General features: G+C 40.9%; 2 protein-coding genes across 3 annotated transcripts; one reads left to right on the forward strand and one right to left on the reverse strand.

Moving 5' to 3' along the window:
* Nucleotides 1-630: 630 nt before the first annotated feature.
* Nucleotides 631-11633, forward strand: LOC311122000 (pituitary homeobox 1-like). 2 transcript variants are annotated; one of them, XM_084196430.1, is made up of 5 exons: nt 631-757; nt 1838-1892; nt 6955-7107; nt 8396-8598; nt 10329-11633. In XM_084196430.1, exons 2-5 carry the CDS (start codon nt 1847-1849, stop codon nt 10875-10877), a joined length of 951 nt encoding a protein of 316 aa, XP_084052556.1. In that variant the 5' UTR covers nt 631-757; nt 1838-1846; the 3' UTR covers nt 10878-11633. The 2 variants fall into 2 exon arrangements, with proteins under 2 accessions (XP_084052556.1, XP_084052557.1); XM_084196431.1 differs by lacking the exon at nt 6955-7107 and having other exon boundaries at nt 636-757.
* Nucleotides 11634-13970: 2337 nt separating this feature from the next.
* LOC311122001 (cation channel sperm-associated protein 3-like) lies at nt 13971-23622 on the reverse strand (the record flags this gene model as incomplete). The annotated part of the gene is made up of 8 exons (XM_084196432.1): nt 13971-14178; nt 17105-17250; nt 17975-18094; nt 21311-21451; nt 22312-22494; nt 22694-22933; nt 23108-23261; nt 23474-23622. The coding sequence occupies 8 exons, from the start codon at nt 23620-23622 to the stop codon at nt 14037-14039; spliced, it is 1275 nt and encodes a 424-aa protein (XP_084052558.1). The 3' UTR covers nt 13971-14036.
* Between the last annotated feature and the right edge of the window lie 295 nt (nt 23623-23917).

The following is a 23917-nucleotide window of genomic DNA, read 5'->3' on the forward strand; positions in this document are numbered from 1 at the left end:
GATTTGAGCAAGTTTAATCAAATGAAATAACGTGTTTATCAGCGATATATAGTGTGTGGTTTGAAAAGGAGGGTAAATATTGTCTAATAGCGTTTTGTTTAAATAGTTGCCGTTGATAAATTAAAGCTATAAAAGCAATATGCGCGTCTGCTCCAAGCAGAATTGCTTTAAAGTGAGAATTGTGTTTTATTGAGGAATTCTAATGGTAGCTATATAGCCCACCCAAGCCAAAAGACCAAAAACACAATTATTACTATTTTTTACATTGTATTATCTTTCCTAAATTAATTGTAACTGCTTGCATAGGCTATATTGTCAGTATCGCATAATCTTTTTTGCCAACATGTAGAGTAGACTATGTAAAATATAAAGTAAATGGTAAATATTTTCCCCATGCCGAGATCTCTAGTCGATATCTTCTTCACCATAAATGTTTTTTTCATCATATAATCCATTAAACATATTGATATTCAGAGCCATTTATTTACGCTTTTCTCAGCCTTCCAAAAGACGGGTTGCTTGTACATCTCCTCATGGCATATGCGCATAATGTATCGAGTTGCTGTCGAGGGTTCGCTGGCGTGACGTCACCGGGACACGAGAAAGGTCTCCAGAAGAAAAACCCGGAGCAACGCAGAGAAGCTATCAAAGCGCATATTTGGACGCATCATATGCCCGCACTTAAGTGGATATATTTCACACCTGCATGTGGACATTTCAACGACTCCTTTTTTCTGTCTTTGCTGGGAATTAACTGGTGAGTAGGCTATTCGAGTTGTGTGGAAAATATATGCCTTTCCAATATATTTACTATAAGAACGAACGATCAGCTATGTGTGAGCGTCTGGAGCGATATGCACGAGAGCGTTTGTGTTTGCGCCGCAGTTCTGTAGAGTAGACAGGCGTGTTTACAAATCGCATTAGATGGTCTGCGAGATTGCTGAACATAACCTTCCAAACCGTCTAGCAATAACCGAGTCTTAACACATTGGCGCAGCATCTACAGTCCATGTCAAGTGGGTACGTCGAGGATTCGAGTATAACGCGTTGGCATGACATCGCTTTCAGGGGGTTACGTTGTTAAATGTAAATGCAAAATGTTACGTGACAGTTGTAGAAGAAGAATACAAACCTTGTCAGGGTATATAGGGTGTTGTTGGATATTGAAATAAAATGTTAAATTGAATGATATTTTTCATAAGTGCACGGATGACAAAACTTTAGGCTATGACTGGACATCTGAAAAATAACGATATCGCATGAGAGGTAAAATGTTAGAAGAAATACACATTTATATCATAAGATGTAATAATGAATAAATACAATTACTTCTCAAAAGCCTCTTGATTCATATATTTAGAGTATGTGCTCTTATAATATGTTACTAATCTGACATATCACAACTGTGTGTGTGTGTGTGAGCGACATCGGTGTGAAAAATGGGAACCATGTATTATGTCACGATTTATTATGGACATAAAGCGAGCAAAGGGATTCCTGAAGATACGAGAGGTTATCTGTATACATCACGATAAAGACTTTTAGGCAACGGTATCTCTGAACGGAAAGGTCAACATAATTCCCATTGGTTAATACGTGCAGCCAAAAAGGACTATGTTATTGAACGTTGTGTTGTGCACGCATTTGTTTCGTTATATTTTCATTTAGCCTAAGCAAAGGGGCAAGTGCGTGCACGCTATTCACTTGGGCCAATATAGGCCTGTTTTATGCCTGCTTTAAGTGGATTTATCAATAAGAGGTAAGAAGGTTACAATGACGAACCTGTGTAAAATAATATGATGTTGAATGCACCTTTGTTATTTTGTTTTTATTTCAGGCATCTGGAATGGAACTTAATTTGTCAAAGAATGTAATCTCCTGCGGAGATCCAGGTATGCATGCTTCACTACTTCTTTTACACTTTGGTAACAGTTTACTGGTCAAACCTGGTTTATTATGCATTCATAAAGCCTTGGTAAATGCTAAATTAATTCGTTGTCAGTGCACAAGCAGCTTATAAACGAACATGGTGTTGAGAACATTTTACATTTACTTTTTAGTCATTTAGCAGACGCTCTTATCCAGAGCGACTTACAGTTAGTGAGTGCATACATTTTCCATACTGGCCCCCCGTGGGAATCGAACCCACAACCCTGGCGTTGCAAGCGCCATGCTCTACCAACTGAGCTACAGGAGGCCCAATACGTAAGCCTAGTTGTTATTTTATGCTTATAAATGCACAATAAAGCCTTTATTATGCCCGTAGGTTACATAGTGTTCTCGTTTTGTATGCTTCTTGCATCTGAATAGTTCATGCATCCTTATGAAGGATTTGTTATTTGCTATGTTAAATGTAAGTTTTAGCCTATACCTTATTGCGCAAAAATATAGGTTACTTTAATTGTTTGCCTAAGCGTGGCTTAAATAAACTTGATGAAACCATGTTGGGATGACAACCCAAAACACAACAATAACCTATAGAGATCTAGGATCCTTAATTGGTTTCTGTCATTTATGTGTACTAAAGCGGTGAACGCGAAAAACGAATAGCCTTTAATGAATAGCCTTAACTGATATATAATATATAGGCTATTTGACACAGACCTTTAATCTGTAGGCTATGCAAACCATACGATTAAATTCAACAGGAATGTTCGCTTATGTATTATCATTATATTAAATACTTAGCCTATCCAATCCAAAAGGCAACCCTGACCCTGAAATGTAATTAATGATGTAATTTGCATTTACGCAATCAACTGGTTAGGCTATATTTGATAAAGAAATGGATCATGTAGCCTATATTGATGAGGACTTAACATAACTTTTTACTTGGCCTATGGACTGTTGAAGAGAACATGAGACAATAGTGACATGACCTCAATTAATCTAAAGCTATATTGAACCAAAGTAGCCTAATGAGTGAGATGGTGGAGACATTTCGACTGAAACACTCGTTCAAATGTCAGGGTGGTTATCGGGAACGGATCACCCAGGCCTTTGACCAAGTATCCACTGGAGATGGCCAAGATATGACGATCACTAAGGTAATAATGTCATTAAATCCACACCTTCTCCAGTTACGCAGCCTGTCCAATTACATTCAAACCTCATTTATTTATTCGCTTTGAATCTCAGGCAATGTTTAATTTTCTGTTTTCGTTGCTCCTTCTGTGGTTTGTTTTGGGCACGACAGAAAGGAGACGATAAAACACACTAGGCCCTGCTTGAATTCCATTTTTTATTTTTTGGTTTGTTTGTGATGATTAACGACGGTCGTTGAGTTTATTTTCAGTCCTCCGAAAAAATATGACTGTTTATCTTGCCTCTGCCCTGTAACCCGTCTTGGTGGATGAAAAAACTTTTGTAAACCATCCGTCACGCAAGTGCCCTATATTTGAAAACGCATTATTAGACCAAGCCGAGCCAACAATGCGGCAGTCCAATAAAAAAGTTCAACGCCAAAATTGACATGATAGTCCCTCTTTCACTGTATATACATGACATGAACAGATTAGGCCTATGACATAGATTGTCAAAGAGGTAACAGCACCAGTCCAGTCTCGCCTCTAACATAAGAGCCAAAGCCCAAAGCGATGCTGACTACATCTCTGTTGGTCGTTCACTATGATGAGCATCTTCATTTGGTTGTGCGTAATTGCGCGTACTATAGGCCAATTATGTCACCTCTACTTGGCCTTTTTTAGGCGCCTTCAAAATGATTAGATAGTAGGAACCTTGTTTTTAAGTAGTAGAGATGAGTTTGTCAATAGCTTACATGTCTTCATTCGCTGAGACGTTTGTGTGGCATTGGGGTTGCCCTTGATTTTATGTTCCTATCTCAGTTCTTCACTATTACCAGGATCGAATCCTTTCCATCAACGTTCCAGTCAATTTAGGAGAGTTAAAATGCAATAGTTACATTCATTGAAAATGTTTGGTTTGTTTCTGGATTAGCTTAAATGCAGTTGACCACGACACACAGCCAATAGTGCATGAACCAATTAGGAAAGCAAACGCCAAACCACTTCGTTGGTTTACATGATTCTAGTTTTAATATAAGGAATGGGTAGGCCTGTAGGCGTTATTACAGGTGACAGCATGGCGTGCATTCAGTGCTCAAGAAAACTCATTTTACAAAGCGGTTCAATAACATAAAAACAATATTACATTACTCTGGCGAGGAAACAGAACAAATGAATGAAATAGTAAGTGATTGTTGAGAGGTTGCACAATTGCCTTCTGAAAGGCCCTGAAGGGAAGCTTTACAGTTCGACGGGTTCTCATGTCAAAAGTTAATGTCATACAATGACCTAAAGCGCTTAGCACTGGCGCCGGCAACAAAGCTTGGAGACCGTGCACAACCGGAAGCCGCATACACTACCTGGCCAAAGTCATTATATAATACTGCATTGTTATTTGGGCCATTTGGAAGCATGGCGAATAAAATAGGCCTACCACCAGAGTTACTCATTACTTTTTTAGTTGACGATGATAAACAGTTGAATGCATAAAATCATCCAAAACGAAATAATGAATGCAGATATAGGCCTATGTTTTACACCAATCCAGGTTGACGCGGGCGGCTCGCCTTGCCTCGTCCTCGTTCCTTTACATTTACTCCGCTATCAACTCAAAAGGAGTTTGCATTGTAATTGCATATTGCGTTAACTACAGTGACAGGTGATTGACATGCATTGTTTACTCCTTTCTATGTATTGTAACTCTGCTGCAGTGACAGACATTTAGCTTCAATGACAGACAAATATATGCTGTTCATAGACCTAGACCAGGGATCATCAACTAGATTCAGCCGCGGGACGAATTTTTTTTCTTGAGCAGATGGTCAGGGTACCGGAACATAATTACGAATAATTTGTAAACTGCAAATTGACCGCAAGAAGCCCAATCGGATATAATATTTAACTACCTCGCTTACATTTTTATACGATCACATACTGTATATCTCTCAATCATGCGTGGTTATACTTTGGAACAGGCTTCCAAAACGAACATCACTTTGAGCTGATTTGCTGGTGTTTTTACAGTCTTTTATGACCAACAATAAAATAAAACAAAAAAATATGAAACTTTTTTTTTGCTCAGAAAACTTTGGGGGCCAAATAAAATCACCGCCAGTTGGGGAATCCTGGCCTAGGCTATATAAAGCCTTTCTTAAAAAAAAAAAAAAGAATACAAGGCAAACATATATGTTGAGGTAGAACTTATATATTGAAATATATTGAAATGATTCACTGAAAAAATCAATTCATTGGAATTTAATTCAAGAGTGGATTCAAATGGCCGGGCTCATAACTGTGTGATGTGACGTTTCGTCTCCGTCATGTCTTACCAGCAGGCGCCGCTGATTTACAGTAGGTCTGTCTGATTGTCCAAAATAGTCTCTATGCTCAAGCAACTCAACTCGATGCCGTTTTTTAGGCAATGTGTTTTTTATATCAAGTGACAGAGGCCTAGCCTATCTGAATGCAAAAGGTCAATCGTTAGTTCCATCGAATTTAATAAAGTTAGAAACTGTCACGAGACGAATTTATGGGTAGGCCTATGGCCTAGTGTATTTGGATGCCATAGGCTTCCGTTACTGTTTTAAGTAGCAAAAATCGGTCGAGTAAACGTGAATATTTCCAGTAAAAAAGTGCATGCAAATATTTTAGTACATGTGTATGAAAGAGGTTATAATTTCAGTTTTTTGTCTTTCTACGCTGAGAAATGGCATGTCATGTTTGGTCATTCAGTGTTGTGTTTAGAAGGACCAACTAAAAGATTGATAGTGCTGACATTTTTTCATTAACATCTAAAAACAAATATTTGCTTAAGACATATCTGTGTAGTTAGTATATGCAAGTTGTTATCGAACTATGAATAATTGTTAATCAAAGTGTACAAAATTAAAGCCTCAAATAAATCCTACACGCATCATCATCATCATTTGTAGCCTACTTTATGCAGTAATATCTCATGAGGTTGTAATTTTCATAGTTGAGATTATTTGTCTTATCTTTGACAGTTACAAGTAGAGAGAGATACGATTGTAAAGGCTACACGCGAAGATGCCTGAATCAGTGCAGTGACGCGCGCGCGCGCGCGCACACACACACACACACACACACACACACACACACACACACAAACACATCACTTCATTATTTTGACACAAGGTCCACCTCACTTGCTTTTAATCCGTGATTGTTTAGAAGGCCTGAAAATAGAGCTCATCAAAAGGGCCCCAAACATGAATTGATAGACCGTTACGGCACATAGCTTATTGCAGCAGCAGTGTGCTTCTTTCATATACATACTTAAATATAAATTAGGTACTTTCCATGTATGTTTGGCCTTGAAAATAACACGGACAGGCCTATATGCAAATGTTTATTCAGCCCCGTTCATATCCGAGACATACATTGTGTGCGTGTGTATATAAGCGCACCCAGCTGTCGGGCAGTTCCATTGCGCTGGAGCATATTTCAAACATGTCTGAATAAAGGGCCCATTTTCTTCCAAACTTTCCAACGCAAAGCAACTCGCCGTTGCCTCATGCGCTCCCCTGAGATAAATCCCAAAAAAAAACACCTCTCCTGCAGTCAGATTGAATGCTCTTTGTGGGTGGGACTCCTCATTTCGGGGAGGTTTTAACACAGAAGATGGGTGGGTCACATCCCTTGGTTCTGCTGTGAGCGCTTCCATTCGGTCACACCGGGCATATCCCCGCCAGCGGAAACTGAAAGCATAACGCACTGTCACTGCTGCGGAGAAAAGTGTGTTTGTTTTTCCGGAGAACAAATTCGTGGAAATCTGTTTTAAAAAGCTTTTTTTTGCAATGGCAATTGTTTTGCTACGGGTGGAAATCTAAGCATTCGTGTTGAAGATTGAGAACGCTCGCATATACAGGATTGAATATTTATTTTTTAATACGACATCATTCTTTTCAAGGTGGAATGAATTTGGACAGAATTGCAGAGACGGTGAGACCGCCACCGACGCGCGACATGCAGGCTTCTACGCTTCACGTGCCGAGAACTTCGAACAACACTCGAGAAACGTTAGAGAACTCAAGCAGCGAGTCAACCGATACTGAAATAGCAGGTACATTTACGGTGTAATAACATTGTATTAGGCCTACCTACTATCCTTATCGCTAGGTATAATTAAAACACGGCTTTTCCTGTTAAACATTCTACTTATGTGCGTAAGTTTTTCGATAAGAGAAACGTAGATATGTAGCATGCAACGTGCCCAATGCATTGAGTATTGGACTAAAATACACATAGTCAATAGGCTATGTGAGAGAGAAGTGGCCCATTGTTAAAAAAAAGAAAACGTTTTTATTTCTTAAAACTTGCAGGGAAAAGTTAAGGCCATGAAGTGCATTTTACCCAATCTGAATGAATGGGAATTCTGCAGCGTCATATTATTGATTTCAGTATTAATTTCCGTAGGCTAAATGTCGTGTCTAAAACGCTTTGCTGAAGTGTAGGCCTATTTCACCGCCATGCTATGAAAACATTTTCGAGCATATTCTCAAATAAATAATTTTGGTGTTCTAACATCTATAACAAGAAATAGCGTACAGTTTGATGAGTTTTCAAATCGCATACTTTCTGCATATTTAAACCAAGTAAAAATCATTGCTTGAAGATATATTATGTGCTGCTGCAGGATGGTCAGTTCTTTTTTATCCCACCTCTTCATCAGTTGTAGGCTATATCAATATATAGTCACACTAAAGAGATCATGAGACGTAGGCCTGAGGAGAATAAGGCTAACCAATACAGTCAGCTATACAACACGGCGAGTTTGTTTTAAAAACTGACCTTGCTTCTTAAAGTATTGCCCTTCTTACATCTAGCTATTTTCTAGGTATGAAACAAAGGCTATCTTGTAAAGACACGCATTGACAAGATAATGGACGTTGGATAAGACTGGACAAACGTTGCAACAAAAGGAATGTTGGTTTATGCAGGTAGAGGCCGACAAATGCTTAATAGAGCTTCTAAAATAATCAATATTGAACCCGGAGCAAATCCGTCAGTTTGACGACCACGAGCACGTGATACTTATTGTGGTCTTTGTAAAAGGCTTTTGAAACTGGTCATTTACTTTAGTGCTTTATGGACACTTCAAACACTGCTTGGATCATCCTGCCTGGTATGGCCTGTTATGCCTTTCTGCTGCAGAAGTAAACTATTTTGTTTTTGTACAACATTGTACATGCGTTTTTGGCCTATCTAGACTCATGAGTTGAGTTGGACTGAGATTGTACAGAACCCATTTGGGGGAGGGGCACCCCTCTGTGTAAACATCTAAGTAGTCTGGCTCAGTATAAGCTACAGTACAATAACCAGAATTTATATTTATTTTATTTTTTTCGCAGAAAAAGAGAGGATCGTAGAACACAGAAGTGACGATGGAAACGCAGACGATCCCAAAAAGAAGAAAGCGAGGCGGCAGCGGACTCATTTCACCAGCCAGCAGCTGCAAGAGCTCGAGGCCACCTTTCAGAGGAATCGCTACCCGGACATGAGCACGAGAGAGGAAATAGCCGTGTGGACCAACCTCACCGAGGCCAGAGTCAGGGTAAGCCTCGAGACACGCTTTGGGCCGTGCGTAAAACGTGCGTAAAGTCTATTCAGAGGGAAACCATAAAGATGTGAATGAACGAATTCTACAGTAAAAAAAACCTTTCCGTTGAAACCTTTTCGGGGTTTATTACTTGACTTCAAGCCTACATTCGAATATCACTTGGATGATTTCGTTGCAATAATTACCAGTGATTACTAACGTTATGAGGTAGAACTGACACCATAATTCTCCTCCCCCAAGCATTTAAATGTTCCTCATTGTAATCCCCACTCAAACTAACTGGCTCTCCCCACCAATTGCATTTTCGATAACATCTTTCGGGGGTGACAAATGAACACAAATGTATCCACTTTTGATGACTTTGCATCTACTATGTTTTCAGTATAGCCTGTAACCTGTACCGATAGCCAATACTGCGCCAATCAATTTAGAATATTTATTTCGGTAACAGTTTACTTACTGTAACGTGTTACTCTATAAACTTTTTTTTACAGTAAAACAATTTTAGTGCAGTGCAATGAGTAATTACCATACTTACTGTACATACATACACTGTTCTTGCGAGTATAATTGCACAGTAGGCCTATTGGAAACCATTTTTTTGCTAAATTCAACCCACCCCCTTAAACAAATCGGGTGTTTTAATCGCAATGTATAATAATAATAATAATAATATGGTCCCGAACCCACTACCTTGGCGTTACAAGCGCCGTGCTCTACCAGCTGAGCTACAGAGGACCACCTTATCTTGTAGGCAAGAAACAGGATAAACTTGAGTTTGTGTCCTAGGCTTACGATTAGGCTTTTGTCCATGTGTAAATGTATGAATATTTTCAAGCCTACATATCCTAACAACAATGCACCCCGGTTAGCAACAAGTGTACATTACTTCAAAACCCAATAAGCGCCTAAATATACGGTGTTAATTTCGTTTTTCGATGGCTAGAAGATAACATTACTATTATCCATAGCCTATGTCTGTATAATAGTTTCAAACATTTTGAAGAGGATCACAATTGCAGTAGATTATCATGTTGTATCGCTGACCTTATTAGTCAACAGAACGGAATTACTAATACACTCAATAGACGCACAACATAATATATATTTTTTTATTCAGTGGTCTTGCGAGGGGCGGTGCAAACACTTATTGATAATACAACTATTGATAATAACGAATGTGATAATTCCACTAGTAGCCTTCTTAAAATCTGGTTAATTTCAGATATAGGCCCACAGCTAAAATACAATGACGAGTAGGCTTTTCTAATTATATACCCACCGCTGTGCTCTAAGTTTATGGTATCACGTCGTTCATGTCTTTGTGGACAATTTATCATTAGCCTACAACCGTGAAGCCCCGAGCATAGTCCCGGGAAGGAGGGACGCTGACGTGCTGCAGCACCCACAGAAAAAACGAATAGAAAAAATATATAAATTATTTTTAAAGATATAATGCACCTGATGTTTCCATAATAATTACGAAGTGTTTCTTGTTAGACAAACATTAGAGTCGATTTTGTCACTATTGATATTCTAGGTTTTCCATCATTCATAGGCTCATTAGGCCTAGCTTTATATTTGACATCGGATTGTATTGTGAATGTGACAAATAATAATACTAAGCTAACATATATACAACTATTATTATAATAATTACTTTAAATTACATTATTGTTATAGATATGTTGAATCCATATTTATATTTTTCCTTTGATATTTAGGTATGGTTCAAAAATCGCAGGGCCAAATGGAGGAAGCGTGAACGCAACCAGCAAATGGACCTGTGCAAGAACAGCTACCTTCCGCAGTTTAGTGGCCTCATGCAGCCCTACGATGACATGTATCCCGCCTACACCTACAACAACTGGACGAACAAAGGACTGACCCCGGCCCCTCTGTCCACAAAGAACTTCACTTTTTTCAATTCAATGAGCCCACTCACATCCCAGTCAATGTTCTCGGCTCCTAACTCCATCTCTTCTATGACTATGGCCGGAGGTATGGGCCACTCCGCTGTACCGGGGATGCCGACTGCTGGCCTGAACAACATCAGCAATCTTAACGGCATCGGCACCTCTACAATGAACTCAGCCATGTCCTCCTCCGCCTGTCCGTATGGACCTCCCGGTTCCCCTTACAGCGTATACAGAGACACATGTAACTCTAGCCTGGCGACTCTGAGACTGAAATCGAAACAGCACCCAACCTTTGGATACAGCGGGTTGCAAAGTCCCGGGTCGAGCCTTAACGCCTGTCAATACAACAGTTGACGGATCAGCCGCGAAGAAAATAATTTGCCGACAGCTGTAGGCCAAGTAGGCCTAGCAAGGCCTAGCAAGGCGAACGGGGCGAAAGACAACTAAACTGGATTAGTTGCAATCGTTTATTTTTCAAATGGATTATGCGGGTTGTATGTGTTTACCATTGAACTTGCACAACAATTAAAATGTTTGTCTTTTTGATTTAAAAAGTGATGATGAAGACGTGTTACATTGCAACATTGAACATAAGAAACAGACAAAGGAACTTCTGTGTATTTTTCGCTTTCTTGCTTTGAGGACTCAAACCAATTTGAACGTGGCTTGTATAGGCTTAGGCCTATACACTCTTGGTCTTGGATTAGAACAAAAAGTGCAACAAAACGGCGTATCCAGACTCGGTAGAAAAATAATTATATTGTACATAGCTTATATTGCTCATGTGTGCTTTACCGTCTATGCAGGGGGTGCCACGGGCCCGGTTAAATGTGTCCAGTTTCTTTAGCGTGAGTTTAATTTTATAGCCTGCTTTGTCTGGAGTATTTTCTCATTTTTTATGTGCTAAAAATAGAAATCCCGCATGCTTTAACTTGAGTGCAACGTGTTTTGTACAAGTTGATAATTATGTAAGATCAAGCAAAGTCCATTATACTGTATACAAAAGGTGATTGAAAAGTAACTTCATGTGTTTATGATCTGTTTGAATACAATAAAGCAGATAGTAGTTTATTTCAGGTATTTATTTAATAAAGGGAAAAGGTATAAACGAACACAAACATTTTCCAAGTTTATGGAATAAGATGGGAGTGCGTAGTATTTTTTTATTTAACCCTCCCGTTGTCTTAGGGTCAAAATGACCCGCCACTGTGTTGAACCAACTTTATTTAATTTTTATATTTTTGGGATCAGTTGTGAGAAGGAGGCAGTGATACTTTCTTTAAAGTCTCACTGCCTCCTTCTCACAAATGATCCCCAAAAAATAAAAAATAAATAAAGTTGGTTCAACACAGTGGCGGGTCATTTTGACCCTAAGACAACGGGAGGGTTAACCTTTATTTTGTCAGGAAGTAATGTTAGTAAATAGCCTATACCAGTCTACAATACATTATTCCATTGATGACAACTCAGACCAATCTTGACCTATTAACACAGTTAACGTCCATATTCTGCCAGTCAATGGCCATTCCAACGATTGCTGTCTGTGCTTTTAGTTCGACTGGATATTTCACATTACAGATCTTATTCTGTTGACAACGCATTGTGGTTTGAATGATGTGGGCTGAACCGCTGATGAGAAGCAGGCTACTGCAAGAGCATTTAGACCAGGCTACTCCTTTAAGTAATCATACTCGCTATGATGAAAAGCTGAGACTTGCTACTGGCGAACGACTTGGCATTTTCTCCAAACTCCAGCTTGGTTTCTTCATCCCTTATTTTTGAGCGTAAGCTATTCCTTTTTAGTATTTTTTACTGTCGGGACAATACTTCAGCAGGGATATACTCATAATGTTAGGCTTACGAGCTGGAATTGGATATTGTGAGAATTTGGCCTCACAATATCCAACACAACTTAACATAGGCCCCTACCAACATAGCCAATTTTAAACCGCCATTATTTTTTTTATTTTTTATCTCTGAATACCTGTGATAACGCTAATAATCAGCGAGATTTTACAACGACTATGAGTGTTTGCAATTGTCAAGCGTGATGGTTTTTTCTCTTTACAATTATTAAGAGAGCGATCAATACGATATCTCCAGGTTCACACCTTCAGTCAATCCCATATCTATTTTACTGACCCATTAGGATGATATTCACGCCATACTCTACTGTAACTGCAATGTTTATATACTTTCAATGATATATCAATATGCCTTTTACAGGGGTTATTGCGTTTTAGACTTTTTTCGTTTAGTGCCATAATATTCGACTATTATGTCACTGGTCACAAACATCAATGCATTATTTTGAATGCAATAGGCTATATAATAAGAATCAAATAACTTATGTAAAATATTATACAAATAAATAAAGACACCATAAATGACATATTGGCAGAGTTTGCTAAGGGCAGATCAAGCGTTTGACGATCAGATAACACCCATGGGCCTAACCCTTGACAAACGTTTTCGCAACTCAAAGCTTCGTGTGTAAACCATGCATTGGTGTCAATGGGAGTTTCAAACGCGCGTTGTTTGGATTCGGCTGGCTCTATCTTCACATGGTTACGTTGTTCATGACATGATCATAAAAACGCATTCAAGTCTCATAAAGACTCATAATACAAACAAAGACTGATTGTTATAAAAGCAATCATATATTTTCCAATTAGCCCACATCCCTGCCTTTGTATATCACTGAAGAGGAGATCTAAGGTGTCATTTTATAGCCTGTAAATATTCGAACAGATATTTCTATGCATACAGGAAAGCCATTGCTTGTGAGTCTACTTCCTCTGAACATATCTTTTAACAATAGATAGTTACTTCCCAAAAACAGCACGAAATGCAAACAGGTTTGCTACTAGTGAGAAGATAACATATGGGTCATGAACTGACTCCGAATGAATCTTTGAGAATCAATCTTCAAGAACTCCATATAAAGTCCCCTGTGTAACAGATTACGCGTTGTGCTGGTCTGTGGCTTTTCACCAGCAGAGGGAGGGGTTAGGTGGGTCTCAGGATTCTACAGATAGTAGCCTACCTCACAGTGGCCCCAAGCCTGAGCACAGACATGACTATGTGGGCCATCTGGACTGGACTCTCCCTGCCTGGCTGACAGCATGGCCTGGTCTGCATCCCAAATAGCATTCTATTCCCTATGTAGTACACTATCTAGGGAATAGAATGCTATTTGGGATGCACCCTGGATACATTTTGAAGACCATTCTCTGCCAGCTCTAGGCTAATGGACTGGACATAATAATAATACGCCATTTTAGCAGACGCTTTTATCCCAAGCGACTTACAGTCATGTGTGCATACATTTTTACGTATGGGTGGTCCCGGGGATCGAACCCACTACCCTGGCGTTACAAGCGCCATGCTCTACTAATTGAGCTACAGAGGACCACAAAGACAAAACACGTGACAGACAGCGTTATAAATGTCTCTTTTTTTTATTTGAATACCAGTATGCAAATGAATAAGGCTTTCAGCTCTCAGCAGCTCTCAGATGGATCCCTGTTCCTGTACCTGTTGTTCGCTCATTTTGATTTTCCTCTCTCTCATTGCTTTCTGCTCCATTTCAATCAGGTCTTCTTCCAGTAAGACACTCAGAATCAGAATGGCCTCAGATAACAACTGCTGCAGCCTGCAAGGGGATGTTCTCTTATTTCATCTCTTCATAACACTTTAGTTACCTTACTTTTCATAACAACTATAGCCTCTATAATGACCTGTAATTTAAAGTCACTGTGGTAGCTATCTATCACCACACACACACACACACAAACGTTTTCTTTACAAATGAGATATTGCCCTTTCATTTGAGTGTACACAAAGGCAGCGTTATCGAGGCCTCATATCAACTGAAAGTGTTTATGCTATAAAGACATAAACCGTGTAAAGGTGTATGCGATAGTATCCTCATTTAGTTGCAGATTTCTGAGGATGTAGTTTCACGATTTGAACCTGAAACAAAATGACAAACAAGCTGCTGATAGTGGATGTTTGGATGGTACCGCTGCACGCTGTTACAAGCCTTATTACACCGACTAAATTACTATAATCATGCACGTCCCGAGAAAATGTAGTAATTACCCAAATCATCATCTTTGCGTCAACATAATTTTGACGAAGTTGACACGTGACAGTCACCTTAAGGCTTACGGTACCAAGTCTACGTCATTAGGTTGGAGCTTAAAAGAATATGAGACTGCATTATGCAAAACGGACAAATCATCGAATGTATCCATTTCTAAACTGGATATTCCAGAAAAACAGCTTAGAAATGTTTCCACAACATCCAGGTTTTTAGGATAAGACAAAAACATAGTTCTGATTGAAAAGTGCCTCCGGTCCATGTATTGAAAAAGAAAGTCAACACAGAAATTCAAACAGTTTTTAATTATGAATCTTATTTCAGATCCAGGTGACCCTCTATCGCCACTTCATGGCTGTCATAACAGATCCAGGTAACCCTCTTCCCTTCCTATTATGTCATAACAGACATCTCTCTAACCCTCTTCCCTTCCTATTATGTCATAACAGACATCTCTCTAACCCTATTCCCTTCCTATTATGTCATAACAGACATCTCTCTAACCCTATTCCCTCCTATTATGTCATAACAGACATCTCTCTAACCCTCTTCCCTTCCTATTATGTCATAACAGACATCTCTCTAACCCTCTTCCCTTCCTATTATGTCATAACAGACATCTCTCTAACCCTATTCCCTTCCTATTATGTCATAACAGACATCTCTCTAACCCTCTTCCCTTCCTATTATGTCATAACAGACATCTCTCTAACCCTATTCCCTTCCTATTATGTCATAACAGACATCTCTCTAACCATCTTCCCTTCCTATTATGTCATAACAGACATCTCTCTAACCCTATTCCCTTCCTATTATGTCATAACAGACATCTCTCTAACCCTATTCCCTTCCTATTATGTCCTAACAGACATCTCTCTAACCCTATTCCCTTCCTATTATGTCATAACAGACATCTCTCTAACCCTATTCCCTTCCTATTATGTCATAACAGACATCTCTCTAACCCTATTCCCCCCTATTATGTCATAACAGACATCTCTCTAACCCTCTTCCCTTCCTATTATGTCATAACAGACATCTCTCTAACCCTCTTCCCTTCCTATTATGTCATAACAGACATCTCTCTAACCCTTCCTATTATGTCATAACAGACATCTCTCTAACCCTCTTCCCTTCCTATTATGTCATAACAGACATCTCTCTAACCCTATTCCCTTCCTATTATGTCATAACAGACATCTCTCTAACCCTCTTCCCTTCCTATTATGTCATAACAGACATCTCTCTAACCCTCTTCCCTTCCTATTATGTCATAACAGACATCTCTCTAACCCTTCCTATTATGTCATAACAGACATCTCTCTAACCATCTTCCCTTCCTATTATGTCATAACAGACATCTCTCTAACCCTCTTCCCTTCCTATTATGTCATAACAGACATCTCTCTAACCCTCTTCCCTTCCTATTATGTCATAACAGACATCTCTCTAACCCTTCCTATTATGTCATAACAGACATCTCTCTAACCCTATTCCCTTCCTATTATGTCATAACAGACATCTCTCTAACCCTATTCCCTTCCTATTATGTCCTAACAGACATCTCTCTAACCCTCTTCCCTTCCTATTATGTCATAACAGACATCTCTCTAACCCTCTTCCCTTCCTATTATGTCATAACAGACATCTCTCTAACCCTTCCTATTATGTCATAACAGACATCTCTCTAACCCTCTTCCCTTCCTATTATGTCATAACAGACATCTCTCTAACCCTATTCCCTTCCTATTATGTCATAACAGACATCTCTCTAACCCTATTCCCTTCCTATTATGTCATAACAGACATCTCTCTAACCCTATTCCCTTCCTATTATGTCATAACAGACATCTCTCTAACCCTCTTCCCTTCCTATTATGTCATAACAGACATCTCTCTAACCCTCTTCCCTTCCTATTATGTCCAAACACTCAATTGAGTCCAAAACACCTATCTGTCTTTATAACCCTCGTTTACTGTCTGTTTGCCCTCACAGAAGAATCATTAACCCTTTATAGGATAGTGTCTGTTTGCCCTCACAGAAGAATCATTAACCCTTTATAGGATAGTGTCTGTTTGGCTGTGACCCAGATGGGACTCTGATTGTGTGTGTGTGCGCCTACCTAAAGGTCTCTGAGACAAGACATTTAGTGCTTGGTGTACTACGTCCCAAATTCCATCATGCATTATATAGGGAATAGGGTGCTATTCGGGACACACCCTAAGACTGTACTGGGTGCTGTGGGATGCCTACTTGTTCAGACTGTACTGGGTGCTGTGGGATGCCTACTTGTTCAGACTGTACTGGGTGCTGTGGGATGCCTCCTTGTTCAGACTGTAAGGGTGCTGTGGGATGCCTACTTGTTCAGACTGTAAGGGTGCTGTGGGATGCCTACTTGTTCAGACTGTAAGGGTGCTGTGGGATGCCTACTTGTTCAGACTGTAAGGGTGCTGTGGGATGCTGTAGGGTGCCTACTTATCGACAGTGTTGTCCTGGTGATCCAGGGTGGTCAGGTAGATGTCTATGAAGGACATGCTGGTACACAGGTCCTCCATCACCGTGTAATCAGTGTGACGCAGAGACTTGTTGAACTGCTCCACTAGCTTGGTGAAGTTGCCCGTCTGTAATGGAGGGAGGAAGGCAGACCGGGGTTCAAACGCCATCTGAAATCTTTAAAACCAGTTTTAGCATTCGCTTTAGCCTGTTACTACTCTATTGGTTCCTTTTGCGCCAGGCAAACTCAAATCAAGCCCAGATTAAGTATTTGAAATGATTTCAAATAGTATTTGAAGCCAGGTCATGGAGTAGAGCGTGTTGAGTATGTCATGTTTGGATGTCTATCGCAACAACTCAAGTGTCAATCATCACAAAAAATGGCTAGTGCTCCAGGAGTGGGCACACAGGGTGAAAAAGTCAAATTAAAAAAGTCAAGAATCAAGTCAACACCTGTTTGTGCATAGGTATCCCACGACATAAACCAACCTTAGACCTAACTAACACTAGTCGAGTGGCGCAGCGGTCTAAGGCACTGCATCTCAGTGCTTGAGGCGTCACTACAGACCCCCTGGTTCGATTCCAGGCTGTATCACAACCGGCTGTGATTTTGGGAGTCCCATAGGGCGGCGCACAATTGGCCCAGCGTCGTCCGGGGTTTGGCCGGTGTAGGCCATCATTGTAAATAAGAATATGTTCTTAACTGACTTGCATAGTTAAATAAAGATCAAATAAAAGTGTAACTGTAAACATAACACACTATTCCCTTTATGGTGCACTAATTTTGACCAGATTCCTATAGTACACTGTCTAAGGAATAGGGTGCTATTAGGGACACAGAGTGAGTGACACCTGGCTCTGGATGAGCTTCCTGATCTCATGCTTCTGTCTCTGGATGATGGTGTGTTTCTTCTGGACTAGCGACGCCTCCCGTTCACTCTGCACCTCATTCTCAAAACGCTTCGTTGCATGCTGGAGAAAACACATGGGGAAAAAACTATTGGATTCCTAGCTATGATTTTCCCAACTGGTTTTTAAAATCTGTAAATGCATAATTCCTAGTGAATTTTATATTAACCCCTAAAAGTCGATTGACAAACCCGTGCATCTAAAGTGCATAGTTTATATTTATATTAAGAACAATACGCATATGAATACATGAGTTACAACATTATTTGAAATGAAAATTGTCTTTTGTTTTTGCATTTAAGAACTTTTTCATATAAACTGGTAGCTTTTTCCTTAAACCAGTTGCTATATTTAAGCAGTCCTCAGAGCTTAGGAGCAGAGGCTAAGCCCCATATTTACTTTCTATGACCTTGTTATGTTTATTCAGAGAGATCCATTACTACCAGCGTCCCCTCATACCACACGGTGGAGGACGGAAATAACACCTCACACACTAGCTAAGAAATACGTTACATTGTCACGCTATAGCAGCTACTCAGAGGAAACCCAGAGGGCCTCCCTCCCTCTCCATCCATCCCCTCCCATCACTCTGGACGTGTCCCAAACGGCACCCTATTCTTTCAATTATTATTTATGTACAGCACCGGTCAAAAATCTGGACACACCTACTCATTCAAGGGTTTTTCTTAATTTGTACTATTTTCTACATTGTAGAATAATAGTGAAGACGTCAAAACTATGAAATAACACATATGGAATCATGTAGTAACCAAAAAAAAAAAGTGTTAAACATATCAAAATATATTTTATATGAGATTCTTCAAAGTAACCACCCTTTGCCTTGATGACAGCTTTGCACACTCTTGGCATTCTCTCAACCAGCTTCATGAGGTAGTCACCTGGAATGCATTTCAATTAACAGGTGTACCTGTTGTTAAAATTTAATTTGTGGAATTTATTTCCTTCTTAATGTGTTTGAGCCAATCAGTTGTATTGTGACAAGGTAAGGGGGTATACAGGAGATAGCCCTATTTGGTAAAAGACCAAGTCAATATTATGGCAAGAACAGCTCAAATAAGCAAAGAGAAATGACAGTCCATCATTACTTTAAGACATGAAGGTCAGTCAATACGGAACATTTCAAGAACTTTGAAAGTTTCTTCAAGTCCAGTCGCAAAAACCATCAAGCACTATGAAGAAACTGGCTCTCATGAGGACCGCCACAGGAAAGGAAGACCCAGAATTACCTCTGCTGCAGAGGATAAGTTCATTAGAGTTAACTGCACCTCAGATTGCAGCCCAAATAAATGCTTCACAGAGTTCAAGTAACAGACACATCTCAACATCAACTGTTCAGAGGAGACTGCGTGAATCATGGTCGAATTGCGGCAAAGAAACCACTACTAAAGGACACCAATAATAAGAAGAGACCTACTTGGGCCAAGGAACATGAGCAATGGACATTAGACCGGTGGAAATCTGTCCTTTGGTCTGATGAGTCCAAATTTGAGATTTTTGGTTCCAACCGCCGTGTCTTTGTGAGACACAGAGTAGGTGAACGGATGATCTCCGCATGTGTGGTTCCCACCGTGAAGCATGGAGGTGGAGGTGGAATGGTGTGGGGGTGCTTTGCTGGTGACACTGTCTGTGATATATTTAGAATTCAAGGCACACTTAACCAGCATGGCTACCACAGCATTCTGCAGCGATACGCCATCCCATCTGGTTTGGGCTTAGTGGGACTATCATTTGTTTTTCAACAGGACAATGACCCAACACACCTCCAGGCTGTGTATGGGCTATTTTACCAAGAAGGAGAGTGATGGAGTGCTGCATCAGATGACCTGGCCTCCACAATCACCTGACCTCAAACCAATTGAGATGGTTTGGGATGAGTTGGACCGCAGAGTGAAGGAAAAGCAGCCAACAAGTGCTCAGCATATGTGGGAACTCCTTCAAGACTGTTGGAAAAGCATTCCAGGTGAAGCTGGTTGAGAGAATGCCAAGAGTGTGCAAAGCTGTCATCAAGGCAAAGGGTGGCCACTTTGAAGAATCTAACATCTAAAATATATTTTGATTTGTTTAACACTGTTTTGGTTACTACATGATTACATACATGTTATTTCATAGTTTTGATGTCTTCACTATTAATCTACAATATAGAAAATAGTGAAAAAGAAAGAAAGAAAAACCCTTGAATGCGTAGGTGTGTCCAAACTTCTGACTGGTACTGTACATCACTGAAAACTGAAATATAACAAAACCATTTGGCATAGAATCACCGGATTTCCGGGTGTTAAAAAAATATAATGTGCATTATTATGAAATTATGAAAAATATTAATAACATTCCACCCATGAGGCCATTAGCTCACTTGACTGCAGGTAACGGCTACTTGGATACGTTCCGACATTTCTTGATTTCGTATAATTTTTTGTGTAACTTTTACTGCATTGTTAGGAGCTATTAAAATAAGCATTTCGCTGCCCCCCCCCCCGCTATAACATCTGCTAAACTATGTACACGACCAATAAACTTTTGATTTGATTTGAAAGAGCTGGCCTGGCCGCGTGCTCTCTTCAGGGCTTCAGCTGTGCACAATTATATGACGGGTCACGTCAGGCCCGGCCTGAGAGTCGCCGTCTGGCCGAGACAGCAGCAGCACAGCACCGAGCACCGAGCACCGAGCCGGCTTGGGACCAGGAAGAAAGGAGGAGTCCCAAATGGCACCCTATCCCCAATATAGGGCACTACTTTTAACCAGGGCCCGTACACTATGTATGGGAAAAGGGTGCGGTGCCATTTGGAACTCACATGAGGACAGGGGGCAGAGGGGTTACACCTGGAGGGCAGAGGTGTTACACCTGGAGGACAGGGGGCAGAGGGGTTACACCTGGAGGACAGGGGGAAGAGGGGTTACACCTGGAGGACAGGGGGCAGAGGGGTTACACCTGGAGGACAGGGGGCAGAGGGGTTACACCTGGAGGACAGGGGGCAGAGGGGTTACACCTGGAGGGCAGAGGTGTTACACCTGGAGGACAGGGGGCAGAGGGGTTACACCTGGAGGACAGGGGGAAGAGGGGTTACACCTGGAGGACAGGGGGCAGAGGGGTTACACCTGGAGGACAGGGGGCAGAGGGGTTACACCTGGAGGACAGGGGGCAGAGGGGTTACACCTGGAGGACAGGGGGCAGAGGGGTTACACCTGGAGGACAGGGGGCAGAGGGGTTCAACCTCTGAGTTTATTAACAACAACAATGGTGGTAATCCAGTACGTACCTGGATCTCCATGATGACCACGCCGATGAACATGTTGAAGAAGATGAAGTAGCCGATGAGGATGAAGACGATGGTGAAGATGCGGCTGGAGTCCATCCCCAGGTCGTCAAGGTTCTGCTGCAGATCAGTCCAACCATCCACCTGAGGAGGGCAGAGACAATGGGAGAAGAGTTCCAAAATTCCAGTAACTTTCCCAAAATGCCCAGGTTTTCCAGAAATCCCAGTTGGATGATTCCTGGAATCAGAAGGGAATAAGCAGGAAATCCGGAATCCTCCAAACAGGATTTATGGAAAACCTGGGTATTTGGGGGAAATTACCGGAATTTTGTAACCCTAGATGTTTCCTCAACATGTGCACTAATCATATCACAACAGATTACATGTTGGGATATTGTGATAAAAGACACAACAGTTGTTGTAGGAACATAACATTGACATATTTCACACATGACACCACAACAAAATGGCGACGACGTGAGAATACGACTGTCAGAAAAAAAAACGATTCTGTAAATGTTCTAAAGCGCATTTAGGCCTACTGGTGGACAGACAGGACATGGTTATCATTTAGGCCTACTGGTGGACAGACAGGACATGGTTATCATTTAGGCCTACTGGTGGACAGACAGGACATGGTTATCATTTAGGCCTACTGGTGGACAGACAGGACATGGTTATCATTTAGGCCTACTGGTGGACAGACAGGACATGGTTATCATTTAGGCTTACTGGTGGACAGACAGGACATGGTTATCATTTAGGCCTACTGGTGGACAGACAGGACATGGTTATCATTTAGGCCTACTGGTGGACAGACAGGACATGGTTATGCCTCTGACAGGCAGAGCTGACTGTCTAGCGCAGCGGTTCTTTTTCAGCCTTGGACCCAAATGAGAAATTCAGTGTTTTCCTGGGACCCAAGCTCATGAAAACATGCCCCCTTTTTGGGGACCCTAAGCAAGATTTCCACCAGGATCAGGTAGGCTATAATTCATACTCACTGTCACTAAACTGAAAAGTGTAAACAGGGCACAGCCCAGGTCTCCCCAGTTCTCGGGGTCTCCAGTGTTGGGGTCTCCAAAGTAGTAGTATCCAATTATGGCAAAGATGAACATCAGGAGGAACATCAGACCCAGGACATAGACCACACTCTTCATGGTCTTGAACAGAGCTACAACCAAGGCCTGTCATTCAAACGAAACACAACAACAAGAGAGAGAGAGAGAGAACACTCAAATCTCAACAAATCTGACACCCGAGTGACCCCAAGAGATTAACATTTGCTTTATTATCCACCATCAACTTTAAAAAGGTATCAAAAGACCAACGTAACAGATACATTTCTATGGCCTAGTATTGTACGGCTAATGGCGTCATTCTCACCTGCAGGCCCCGAATGAACGACACGGTCTTCAGAACGCGCAAAGAGCGAAATGCGCGGACGATGCGCATGGTCCCCATTGCACTGGAGTCCCCTCCGTCAGCGAACATAGGCACGAATGAAATGACCAAAATAATAGCATCGAACACATTGTAGCCGTTTTTCCAGTAAACCCCTGGGTTAACGTACACCTTCATCAAGAACTCCATGGTGTAAATGGCCATGAAGAATTCGTCTGCAATCTGTTTGATGACAATAGGGTGAAGGGAGGTCAGGATTTTAGTAGAGGACATATTTGGATACAACACCTGCTACAAAGCTTTGGTTTATGGAACTGTTACATTTTCAACGTAATTGTGTATGCTTCCATGTCAGTGTTTCTCAGTTTTGCAAATTGCAATCAGCAAATTACCCACCTCAAAGAATCCAAAAAGTTTGTATTTCAAATCATAGTCAGTCTCCAAAGCCATGAATAGAGCGTTGAGGATAATCGTGACCATAATCATACCATCGAACAGGGTTTTTTCCGTAATGTTGGCAATGTAATCGTAGAACTCAATATCTTTTCTCCTGAATAAACAAAAACGAACAGTAGCCTAGATAATAACAATTCCTTATTTCAAATGAATGAATCAGAAACATCAGAAACAAGTGGGCCAACTGCACAGAAGGGTAAAAAGGCCTGAGTCAGACAAGTGTGTGTCAGATAAGGAAGAGGGAGTTATGACATCTAAAATGTACAACATTTAAATTGAACAGAAAAATGATGGTCTTTAGCCTACACATTCGAACCCGCCGCCGCCGCTGCTGCTGCTCTCCCATCCGCGTCCCAGTCAGAGAACCGTCGGAGCGCTATCTGACTTGCTCCCTGTTGAATGATTAATCTGAAATATCCGCTTCCACTTTCTTTGACCTCTGCATTTTGCTCCATCTTCAGTGGCAAACTCCTGAGGTAAAAGCGTTGACTCTCGTCGAACTCCTTGGAAAAAGGAATCGAACCATGTATCGCTCAACACCAATGACGTCACAATGAAATGGAATCCAATGGAACGTTTAAAAAAAAGAACCCTTTCTTGTTTACACATCCCAATTGACCCTTCGCTAAGCCCCGCCCCATCATTTTGGCCAACCAATCGCAGTAATGTCTCTAGCTTATTAGCCTCGAAGGAGTCCCCAACAACCAGACGTTCCGGTTTTTAGGGGAAATGGAAAGTGAGCCTGTGACA

Source organism: Coregonus lavaretus (assembly GCF_964263955.1).
Source record: "Coregonus lavaretus genome assembly, contig: HAP1_SCAFFOLD_4169, whole genome shotgun sequence".
Classification (NCBI taxonomy): domain Eukaryota; kingdom Metazoa; phylum Chordata; class Actinopteri; order Salmoniformes; family Salmonidae; genus Coregonus; species Coregonus lavaretus.

Excerpts from the sequence above, each read along its gene's own strand:
- LOC311122000 (XM_084196430.1), top strand. The coding sequence starts at position 1,847 with ATGGAACTTAATTTGTCAAAGAATGTAATCTCCTGCGGAGATCCAG. Across the intron at positions 7,108-8,395 it reads AACCGATACTGAAATAGCAG|AAAAAGAGAGGATCGTAGAA; the intron begins GTACATTTACGG and ends TTTTTTTCGCAG. Across the intron at positions 8,599-10,328 it reads TCACCGAGGCCAGAGTCAGG|GTATGGTTCAAAAATCGCAG; the intron begins GTAAGCCTCGAG and ends TTTGATATTTAG.